At 42.6% G+C, this 12,339-nt stretch overlaps 1 protein-coding gene across 4 annotated transcripts in view; it reads left to right on the plus strand.

The window, feature by feature from the left end:
• LOC142377085 (low-density lipoprotein receptor-related protein 1-like) overlaps positions 1–12,339 on the plus strand; it is a 97,145-nt gene that overhangs the window by 22,698 nt on the left and 62,108 nt on the right. For all 4 annotated transcript variants that reach the window (XM_075460847.1, XM_075460848.1, XM_075460850.1 and 1 more), the window contains exon 3: positions 7,743–7,880. In XM_075460847.1, coding sequence (XP_075316962.1) covers positions 7,743–7,880 — 138 coding nt within the window. The remainder of the gene's footprint in view (positions 1–7,742; positions 7,881–12,339) is intronic.

Consider the following 12,339-nt stretch of genomic DNA (forward strand, 5'->3'; position numbering starts at 1 on the left):
ATCATACCAAAAAAAACACAGTTGAGGTTAAAATCTTTTTAAAGAACGGCATTTAATGCCTCCAGTTAAGAGTTTTACAAGCTTAATGAATACTAATGAATGCAAGTGCTTAGCCACATAGGAGCTGTTCTGGCGGCACGTGTTGAACAACACTTCACCTAAACACCTGAAGCTGTTTTCCCTCTTTAATTTGTCACACGTCTGTATCTTAATATGATAATCCCAAAACGGCTCTTAATTAGAAGGTGCCTGTTGCCCTTTCGTCACTTTGCAGGCTGGTGCCCTGTGGCCCTTGCTGTTACCCCACGTGGCCGTTCCACAGATCAGATCAGGCTTTGTTCACGGCGATGCTTACAACACCGTGGCTCAGCCCGCTTTGTAGGGGGTAACAGCCGATTTGTGTGATCCAAACAATGGCCTTAGTTCTTTATCCCCCCCACATCACACTACCTCCACCCCTTCTGACCTCATTTGCCTTGGACTGGAAAAAGAGCATGTGATCTACCTCTGTGTGTTGCGGCTTAAAGACTATTCGTACAGGGTTTATGAAATCCTGCGTTGCCTCAATCTTGTTTTGATAGGTGCTTGAAGAATGGCTTTGTTTGGCTCTAATCACGACTTATAACGTTTCTGCTGGTAGGAATAAAAGATGTGAAAATACGTGGCTATCTCAATCCTGTTATTGCAGTGGCAGGTTTAGATTTGAAGGCTGAAATTTTGCTCGGTCAGACACACACGGAAGGGTGGTAATCTGTCCCAGTGTCTTCTGACGTCCCTGTGACGCTCTCAGAATGGAAATGAAGCCTTGGAACAATCTCTGGCTTTCCAGAGTCAAATCTCCAGCTCCAGTTTTCAAACAGTGGCACCATCACAAGGATACCTTGTGTGGGTCAGCGATAGAGGCATGAAGATAATTTTCCCTCTCCTTGGATGCCTTAAATGAACTACAGCGGCCGAAGCTATGCTTTAATGAGCTGCTTTTAGAAACCGAGTGAATAGCAACTTTTCAGAGAATAAAAGTTTGTGCCTGCTAACCTGGCTCGCTTGGAGTAGAGGAATGTTGAATGAAATACCCTGTTTAATTCAAATTAGCAATGCCTTTTTTTCCACTGCCTCTCCTGTCCCTCTTGCCAGCTAACACAAGAATGAAGCCTTGTGGGGCTCTGTCCACCTCCCGCAAATGAGGAGTTCCACATGGTCTTCTGTGGCTCCTCTCTGCTTTTTTTTTTTTTTTTTTTCGGTCATTTCCAGGTTTTTCTTTTTTCCCTACATATTGTGTTCATTTTCCACACACTGACCTCCCATTTATACACTGACTGTAAATGGATCCACAGATGTTGGAGGACAAATCTTGGGAGGATACAAAGAAGGAAAAAGAGTAGTGAAAAGGAAAAAGGACAGCCAACAGTTTCCACAGAGAAAGATAAGCTGTGGAGACATGGAATTCATTAGAAAAAAGATCAAGCTAAGGGGAAAACTTTGTGCATCGTATTGCATCTGTATCTGCGTTTTTGGTGATGGAAATATGCAACAAATAAACAAATGAACAATTTTCCATTGCTGTCAAGCCAGAGTTAAATTTACAGTGAAAAATTATATGTACCCTCTCTCAGTTTAAGGTTTTATCTATCAGGACATTCAAAACAATCCTCTGCTTCTTGACAGGTCTTGAAATTAGGTAACTAGAGCCTCAGATGAACATCAGCACACAACTTAATACTTTGCGTCATTCTTTACTTAACAAAAACTAAGCCAAAATGAATAAAGAAGTGTGTGACCAGTTTTCTTATCAGGACCATTCAGGTAGGTGTGTGAATACAATGCCAGGGAGGAAAGACATCAGCAATGATGTTACAGAAGCAATTGTTGGTGCTCATCAATCTGAGAGGGTTTATAAAGCCAATTTCCAAACTATTTGGAGTCCATCATTCTACAGAGAGAAAGTAGACACTGCCATCTTCCCAGGAGTCGGAGCAAGCTCACCCCAACGTCAAACCCAAACCCAAACCCAAGAGCTACATCTCAGACTCTACGGGCCTTAGTTAGCATGTTAAGTGTTAAAGTTAATGACGTACAATTACAGAGACCTGAACGAGACTTAAGGAACAATCTCCTTTAGACAGAACAACAAAGTGCAGATGTTTGACCCTAATGCACAAACTAAACACAGCATATCCTCATCTCAAGCACCTCATACCATTTGTGAAACATGGTGGTGGAAGACTGATGATATGGGCATGTTTGCAGCCCCAGGACCAGGACACCCTGTAGTCATTATACCCCTCCGTGTACCAAAGTCGTTTCGGGTCAAATGTGTTGCCATCTGTCTGACAGCTAAAGTTAATCTGATATTGTGTCTTACAACAGACTAATAGCCCAAAGCTCTCCCGCATATCTACGAGAGAGTGGCTGAAAGAACAGAAAAGAATCAAGCTTCTGCAATGACCCAGTTAATGTCGAGCTGTGCATAAGCGGATAACGCAATGACCGGAAGCAATGGTCTGCAGAAGAGTGAGCCAGAATTCCTCCACAATGATGTGAGAGACTGATAATGTCATACACAAAGTGATTACTTCAGTTTGCTACTGCTGAAGGTGGTTCTACAAGCTACTGAATCATGGGGTGTGCTTAGTTTTCACACGCTGCTTCTTCATTTTGGCTTGGTTTTTGTTAAATGAATAATAGATTGGTGTAATATGTCATCTGTTGTTCTTCATCTGAAGTTGAATGTATCTAGTATGAAGCCCTGGCAAAGGTCAGATGATTCTTTTTTATGTCCTGATAAATTAAACATGACTTTGCCTGGTTGGCAGGCCACTGGTCACCAATGAATATTTAACTTGCTGTAAAAAAACCCCACATAATCCTTTATCAAACCTAATAATCCAAAATGTAGACAAAGTGGGAGCTTCCGAAGTACTGATGAATCAACAGTTTAACTCTGAAGAGATTGAGATTAACTACTCTTCAGTTCAAGTATTTATGCCAAACTAAATCCTCCCTGGCTTTAGCTCCACAGTTAGCTCACAGAGAGGAGATGGGGATTGCTTTCCTCGTCAAACTCTTTTGGGGGATTCGGGGATTGGGGGATTGGGGGTGTGTGGGGGGGGGGTGTTCCCATTATGTCAAAGAAAATTCCCACTGTTGTACAACACATCAAATGCAAACATGCAATTAAAATCAACATGTGTGGGAGACATAAAGGCATCTCTGGATTTGGCTCTGAGCTGTGATTAACGTAACGCCGACTTTGTTGATTTGATGGCTACAGAATGCTGCAGAATATCTGCTGAGTCTAATGCCGTGAATTGTTGCCTCGGAGTATGGCGACAGAAGTTGCCCAACAAAGGCGTGGGCATACGTGGACCGTTTGAACGAAGGGTGTGCTGAGTCATTGGGTTGAGGATGAAAGTCTAGTCAGAGTCACAAGGCAAGAAACTTCATCCAAGAAAAAGAGTTGAGTAATAGGGTCACTGAGGAGAAAATCCCTCTGTGCTTTGCACAGCATTTTAGCTGTATACTCACCTCTATGCCCGGTTAACGTTGCATAGATTTAGTGTGTTAGAAATTAAAACAGTTTTGGCCGAACTCCTACTCATCCAAGGCGATCATGTTTTCTTTCCCAGAACTCCTCCCTGAGTCCTCTTTCAGCAGATGCTTCTATACCAGGGCGACGTGCCAGTACGCTGGCGTGCTTATTGTTGGTGTTGTGCCTCTGGGATGAATGTTTGCAACGCTGCAGATGCAGAGAAGGTAGTCATTTGGCTAGTCTAAGCAAGGATAATGGTGTGTTTATAGTTCCTGCTAGTTTTCTTCGTCGGCCCCCTTTAGCTGCCACGATGACTCTTTGGATGTCTGCCTCGTGGTTCTGCCTGTTCAGTTGGCGAGCAGGAGAGACTGATGAGGCTGAGAAGGGTGAAGGCACAAGAAATGGCAAACAGAGTGGCAAGCAGGATAAAAAGAAGGGAACAAAGCGAACAAGAACTGCAAGCAGTGATAACGGCCCTCGCAGCCAAGCGCAGCTCCGGCCTTGCGACCGCCTGACCGCTGGCACCGCCGCCCCGACGTGGTCAAAGAAGCCGTCACGCGTCTCCCGCGCCCGTCAACCGGGCGGAGAGTGCGACGAATCTCCCAAATCGTCTTAAGTCCACGTCAGTACGACACCAGTGGCACGTGTTCAAAGTTGGAGCGATACCTCAACTTCCAGACAGGAGTTACCGTCACTTCCTGTTTTGTGGGGGCGGGGTTTAGCGACGTCACAAATGTACCACGCCAACGTGTGAAGCACTCCTCCGTAATGATGCACAAAAAACACGGTGCAGATCGGATAATGTCTCAAGGAGATATAGCTGTTTAAATGATCTAGGGGGCGCAGTGGAGTCACACTCCAATATAATCCTATTGGGCTCTTTAGAGGTTAACAAAGGTCATTCATATCTAGTTTGGTGCAAATCGGATGATGCGTGTGAGATTTAGAGCCGAACGTATGCAAACGGCGAGGGATTGGAATGTGCCATTCTGCCACGCCCACACTATTTTGTAGGTCCTGACAAGACGCACAGGTGTGCTGAGTTTCATGATTGTCGGTGAAAGCATGGCTTGGGGCTGATGTTTTTAGAGTTTCTAGGTGGCGCTGTGGAGGCATTAGGCCACGCCCATCAAATATTGGACTGCACACCTGTTGGGGGGCGGATTAGGATCGATCCCAGTGAGTTTGGTGCATCTTGGCTCAAAACTGTAGAATTTAGAGCCAAACGTATGGTAACGGCGTGATGTCTGACTTCACCAAGCAGCCATAGCCACGCCTTCAACTGAAAACTTTTGGTGCTTTAAAGCAAGTTAGACCAACTTGTTATGTGTATTCTGACACAAGATCATGTTGATTAGGTGAAGGGGGCCAGAAATGGAGCTTTCCAAGTAAAAAAAGTGACTTCCTGTTCTGAGGAGGCGGGGCTTAGATGACGTCAGCATATGACCACATAGGATTGACATGCATCCAACATGGATGACTCATACCAAGTTTGGTGCAGATTAAACTTTTTAGGTGAAAGATATAGCGTTTCGTTTACACTGGCGAGTACGCTAAGTTCGCCGCTTGGCCAAGCCCCCTAAACATGCTCAAAAACTCAAGTCTTCTGATAACTTTTGTTCCCCCATCCCTTAACTGCATACTGACCAAAAATGAAGTCCGTAGCTCAAAATCCCTGGGGCGTGAAAATTTTCCTGCGAGGTGTGTAAATATGAAAAATGGCCAAATTTTGCCCTTTGACCCAAGATGGCCGCCTCCTTGTACGCTTTAGAGCATACCTCCAAGAGACTTTTGTTCTTGATGTGAGGCGATCTACATACATACCGAGTTTCAGATCTCTACGACGTACGGTTCGGGCTATCTCACGTTAGGTGGCGCTATAGAGCAGTTCGGCGACGCCCACTTTCGACTCCATTAAAAACCTTTGATTTCACGCGGGGGACAATTTTGGGTAAAGTTTGGTGAGTTTTCGAATACGTTCAGGCGTCCCCATTTGCGATTCCGTGCGGAAAAGAAAAAGAAGCCGGAATAATAATAATAGTGAAATCCTACAGATACAATAGGCCTTCGCAGCGCTTAGCTGCTCGGGCCTAATTAGCATGCCTTTTTATTGAAGGATATGCTCGATGCAAACGGGCCAGGTCGGTGAAACATGACGGCAGTTGTACTGTAGCAGAAGGACAGAACCTGACAGAAGAAGAGTTTCTTTTGTGAGATGTTTTTTTCCCCTGGCTCTTGCTGACAACGTGCAGCTCAGATTAAGGCTGTCCGAACAAAAACTGACTTTGCAACATGTCCTCTTTCTTTGATGGGTATTGCGGGATCAAAACGGTCCCAGAACATTTCCGAACTCACCTTGAACGGGTTAATTGGCTAAAAAACAAACCCTCTAATATGAGTCATTTTGCCTACATCAAGATAAACATATCGAAAATGTGACTTTTCACTTTTCACTTGAACCGTTCATTTCAGCACACCAAACACTTAGGAAAAAGCCCCCGTGCCTCTCAGTGAGGGTCTCTCTGTATTTCTATCATCCTTAGATGTGAGGCAACCCCGTCTTTCAACGCTCGTGCAAAACCGTTACTCCTTCTCTCACCATTCAAGGAAGGCAGGAGGTGGCAGAGACACACAAAACTCTGGGAAATGAGAAACTGAGAGCAGGGAGATTAGCGCATGGAGAGGGAATTGGTTCAACCGCTCAATTTGTCTTATCGCTGAGAGGAGGCACAGGTGGTCCAGGCAGGGCTGCATGGACTCCTGCGGTTCCTTTCTCTCGACCTGACAGATTATCTAATGGAAGGATCTGATGTCGCTTGTGTGAATGAAAACATTCAAGTCAGTTTTAAATGGTTTCTGAGATCAAATATTCCTTTTTGGCGTTTTTTTTCCCCCCAGCTGTTGCTCACTCATTTCATTGCACCCGCAGAGGCCGCATGTCACTCAGCAGCGACTGTGTTTTGTAAATAAAATCTAAAAAAAACAGAAATCCTTGCCTGTCCACGATGCTGCAAAATTGAGACGATGACATCAGACTTCTGTCGTAGATTAGTTCTGAAAAATGTGAAGTGATCACAGCTCGGGCTATGCTGACATTAATCACTACAAAGCACAGCATTCCTGGTTCATATCCACATACACATGGCCTCATTACTAACGTATAAAGCAAAACCGTCTGCTCTCATCCCGTCTCGTGTCTGGATGTACAGTGTGATGGTCTGTTTCGAAACCCAGTGGGTTTAAACAGTGGTGCTATCCACAGCTAACAAAGAATGGATAGTGTGTAAATAAATATGTGCTGCGCGGAGGAGATGGCAAAAAAAAATCCCCCCCAAAAAAACAAGTCTTTTGGTTTGCTGCAGTCTGACAAATGTGACAAAAACCCAGGTTTGTCTGAAAGTCCATCATCTGCTGGTTGACCTTAAGGGTGGACGGTGTTGTATGAAGGTAGATTTTAAAGTTTGTCTGCTTCACTGAACAATTTGTGGGCGAGACAAACAGGATGAAAGGGACAAAAGAAGATCCTACAGATATAAACATTATTACGATAATTATTCTTGCGGAATCAGGGACACGTGGTGTTTTTAGACTGCGTCAATCTTCATGGCTCCAGAAATAAATTATTGCAGCGAGGTACATGCAGAGGAGCATATTGCAGGTAACGTAATGCTGAAGAATTCTGGTATCCTCTCTGGGATGCAACACACTGAGGCCTAATTAAAAAAAAAAACCAATATAAAAAACAATGCCTTTAGTTGGCAGGGTTTGGTTCTTTTCTTTTTTCTTGGTCTAGGTTGTCTTAATAACCTCTCTGTAACATAGATTATTTAAATGTAACAGCCACAGCCAGAATTATACATGGCCTTATACATTATGATTTGTTTGATTATCCTGGTTCTGTAGTCTTTAATTTGATTGAAACAGAACGTGTAAATTAGCACGTCAATGTTTTAGTTGATAAGAAGGTAGGGGAAACTAAACAGCACCAAAATACTAAGCAAATTATTTTCATGTGACCTGTTTCTTTAGAAAATGCGAGTGCCTTAATACAACTGGCCTGTTGATTTTTTTTTTTTTTTTTTTTTTTTTTTTTTTTTTTTTTACTAATGAATTATTACAGCTTAAAGCAAGGAAAAACCTTCAGTGGAAATGCCACAGTAAATGCAACCAAATATCTCACCTTGTCCTTAATTACCTATTTGTCTTTCCTCAGGTCCACACAGCACCGTCTCACGCTGCCCACCCAATGAGTACCAGTGTGGAGGAACGGAGTTGTGCATCCACATGAGCAAACTGTGCAACGGGGTTTCAGACTGTACTGATGGCTGGGATGAGGGCCCACACTGCAGAGGTATCCCCATGCACATCTTCACTGTATTAGCAGTTCTTGAAATTTGCAGTTTAATTGTAAAAGACTTTGCAGGGTAACAACACTGTTCTTTGTGCTTGTTTTTCTTCTTTTAGTTTAGTTTTGTTGCCTGCTTATTGTACAGTTCTCACCCCTGAAATATGCACATTATAAAGCATCAGTGAAGTCCTAGTTGCATGCTGATCTACCACATCTATATTATATGTATATAATGATATATATATTGCAGGGTTTTTAGGCAGCTGTGTTTGCTATTTTCTTCTCCCAACCAACGACGCCGTATGTGGATCATAATCCATTTAAGTTCCGGTGCATTCAAAACCACACGGAGCCGTTTAGTCATCTCATTTGAATTGCAGAAGTAGTTATTTTGAAACTCAAAACTAGGAAAAAGTTTCCGATGAGTCTAACAAATGCAATATCCTTTTAGAAAGGATGTGCTGACCGAGCTGGTCGCCATGGGAAGAAAGAGAATGTAGTTGTGAAAAAGACATTGATAAAAATCATTCAGCTGTGGAGGGAAAGGGTAAAGATGTTGGTCAGCACGAGGGCTCCCTCTGTGAGGAATCGTGTCTGTCAAAGGTTAACAAGCAGAGAAGTTGAGAGGTTGGACCAAACCAATATGCAGGATATATATATATATATATATATATATATATATATATATATGTGTATATGTATATGTATATATATATGTATATATATATTCTAAGGCTCCGAAAAACAGGACATTCAAAATCTGATCCAAACCAGGTTTTAAAATGAGGTAAATGCAACCTTAGATTAGCAACAGCACGTGAGGTATTACGCTTTGTCATAATTCATCTAAAAATAAAAAGAGCCAAAGTGAAGTGCACTCCAAGATTCAGTCGCGGGAACCAGAAGCACTAACTTTCTGTACTGCGTTATCAGTCTCTTAGGTTGTTATGGAGGAATTCTGGATCACTTTTCTTCACGATGTTGCTGCAGTTCATTGAGGTTTGCAGGCATTTGTTCATGCACGGATCTCTTAATGTCCTGCCATAGCATTTAAGTCAGACTGAGGTCTGGACTTTGACTGGATCACTGCTGCACCGGAATCCTTTTCTTTTTTTTTTTTTTTTTTTTCAGCCATTCTGTCGTAGATGTACAGTTGAGCTTGGAATCGTCCGGTTTCATGACCCAGTTTCAGCTAAAGCTCAGCCGTTGGTTCAGATGGCCCCACAAGGTTCACGGTCGACTCAATAGGCTTTTTCACATGGGACTGATGCGAGGCAGAACAAGGCAAAAAACAGATTTGTATGTAGGTAAAGAAGAGCCGGGATAGCAGAGCATGCCACTAAGCAGGATCAACAGATATGTGAAAGATGTACATGTTGCATGGTGGGACTGGAGAGTCATAGTGTAAGGATTGCTCTCCCATTATGTTTGCCTGCTACCATAGTTGCTCAGTAACAAACGGAAACTCCGTTTTGTTTGACAAGAATGGTCAATTGTGGTGGAGAAGAGAGAGACATAGAGAAGATGGGACTTTACAAGCAGAATTCAAATTTTGCTGCTGAGATCTTTTAATTGACAGGCTGGTATCGTGCCAACATTTGAAGCCCGCAAAATCCATCCCACTTTTGTGGCTGATTTATTTTGATTACAGATTAATTACTATACTTCCAAATACATCCAGCGTGTGTGTTTATATTTACAGTCACATGCAGTAGGTTTTATGACTCGCCAAACGGACAATCAAGATTTGTTTTCTTAAAACTCAATAAACTTACAGTGGATCGGTACATTTGGTTATGAAGAATAGAAATGGACTTTCAGCCTACAATTTGAGTACAGAAACACTACTCTGACGATGGAATTTAGGCTGTGTACATACGAAATACACGCTCGGAGCATGCAGGAACACAGTCGGCAGTTTAAACCAACGGATGTGTGGTGTTTACTTCACAATCTCTATGGAAGCAGTAAGGGTATACTTAGTTTTCACACTGCCTCCTCAGTTTGGCTCGGTTGTTCTTAGATAAATGGTGAAACGGCGTAGTATGTCATGCGTTGCTGCTCAGCTGAGGTTACACTCGCCTAATTTGAAGACCTGATAAGGTTTTAAATCATGTCCTGATACGTAACACTTTTAGATTTGATACAGTGTACTTATTTGTGTCATGACCCTGGAGTGTGCATCACTCTCGAATAATCTCGACTGATAGAAAATGGTGGGTTTTTGTTTTGATACGTTTGTATTCCACTTCACTTTTCTCATCCCCAACCTGCACTCTGATTATTCATGTCAAGTTTCTGATTATTAATTTTCAGAATCAAACGCCCAACGTCTCTGCTATAACCACTTTCTCCCTCCCTCAGTCATGACATGCTTTTGCTCAACTGGGGTGGTCATCTCCCTTTTTTTCCTCAACCTAATTTCTCATTCCCCCACTGCATCTTTGGTTTAAAAATAAAAAAAAAAGCTGCAATGAAATATTTACTGAAGATACATGGACATGCACATGAAATTTTCATGCTCTCTCAGGCTGGATAGACCTCTGTACAGCATGGGTGTGTGTGTTTCTGCGTGTGTCCCACCTCACAGGAACAGAGCTCCGCACATTTGAGGATGCGTCAGCTCTTAGAGGAAAAACATGCAGAGTCCACAAGGCTGACCAATATATTTATTTTTGTTTTGGGGCTATGACTTGCAAGTTTTTTAATCGCTTGTGTGTGTTTGTGCGAGTGTGTGTATGTGTATGTGGACTGAAACAGGCAAATCTTCTTGTGACATCTTTTGTTTTTCCAAGTGCTAAGTTATCGAGGCATCGGACATCTGGCCGATAGAAACATTTCGCTTTGTGAACTAAAATAGATCATCTTGTGTTCGTCGCTCTAGAATAAATACTCTGTGTTATGTGTCACGGTAGGTTGTTTACATTGTCGGCTTTCTAAATACTTCATCGTTCGATGCTGAGACTTGTTTTGGAAAATTCCGGGCATGTCTTTAATTTGTCCTGTGGTTGTCCCAGCAGGCCTCTGGAGTGCGGGGGGAAGACTTGTGTACTCAGTAAATTGTATAGAGAATGGCAGGGGAGTGGTTATATAGTGTAACTAAACTGAAATTGCTCAGAAAGAGTGTAAAAGGAGTCTTAGATAACAGCACTATAAGAAAAAAAAAAATCTGCTGATGTGTGTGGTTTAGCTCCGCTCATGCTCAGCACTCATTGCTCCTTTGGAACTTTCAGGTTCAATATTAACTTTTTTTTTTTTATATTATTGATTTAGGAAAGTTAGTTTGGCAGCAGTGCAAAACTTTACCATGCACAGAACACCTCCAGAAGTGCGGAATTTATATCCTGAAAGTGTAGCGCCGTGAGGAGGACACTTTTTGATCCTGCTCCTCTTTCCTGTGGTGCTTTGTCAGTGGGAACAGTCTGCCAGTGTTTCTGGGCAAGATGAATCACTTGTGACTGATAGATCGCGAGCTGGTTTGACATTACTGTGTCCGTTTGACTATGACTCACGATCTCTTGATTTGTGGTTCACAGGATGTGCTGTGCACTGTTGAAACTCTTCGGAGATTCCATTATGGAGTTGGTCAGCTGACTGGAAGGTGCGGCTAGGGTCCACCCTTCTTTGACAGTGTGTGTGGAGTTAGTAATGGGGTATGGATTTGTTGATGTATTTTGTATCTTGCCCTCTAATCACAGGCTTTTGATTTATTATGTATTTCTTTTCGAAGTAGAAACACACTTTGATATCACTTAAAGGCTTGAAGGGTTGCTGCGTTTTGGTGACTTTTAATTGTAAAGTATGGAGAAGAGCTGAATATGTCCAGGAGCTCTTAGTCTTAAACATCACCTTACTTTAATTGTTTTTCTCTTTGGACTTCAATTCCATTTTTTGACACTTCTCTTATCACTTACCCAGTGAACCAGACAAGTATGAGAACTCCTATTTAATTTGCTCTTGCAGAGTGCTCTTTTTTTTTCTCCCATTGGAATTTGTCCCCAATACATTGAAAGATTTCAACTTTAGTGGTGTGCTTCAGCGAGAGAGCGTGTGCCCGGAAGTCTGATAAATGAAGTCGTGAACAGGCTCATGCTACAGTCTGAACACAATCAAGTTAAGATCTTACAGTTGGTGTTCAAGTAATGGGAAGCAGCTCAACGCGTGGAATAAATGCGTCCTGAATCATACATCTTTTAACCATGTTAAAAAAGGACTAAATGACAGACCAACGTCTTTTAACGCACCTCTCCTTTTGTAATGTTGTACTTTACGTCCTGTAATGCTCAGGAAGAAGCTTCAGTTTGTCAGATGCCATTTTGGATGGTTTGGTTTGCACAGTGGCTCTGAGGGGTCGCACAACTCTCAAAGACATTTGACTTATGTGAGAAAAGCAGAGAGTAGCTTGTGTTTCTAAGCTTCAGGGTCAGTTTTTGAATACGATTCACGTATTGTGACGTCGTGT

This window comes from Odontesthes bonariensis, chromosome 3 (genome assembly GCF_027942865.1).
Source record: "Odontesthes bonariensis isolate fOdoBon6 chromosome 3, fOdoBon6.hap1, whole genome shotgun sequence".
NCBI lineage: Eukaryota > Metazoa > Chordata > Actinopteri > Atheriniformes > Atherinopsidae > Odontesthes > Odontesthes bonariensis.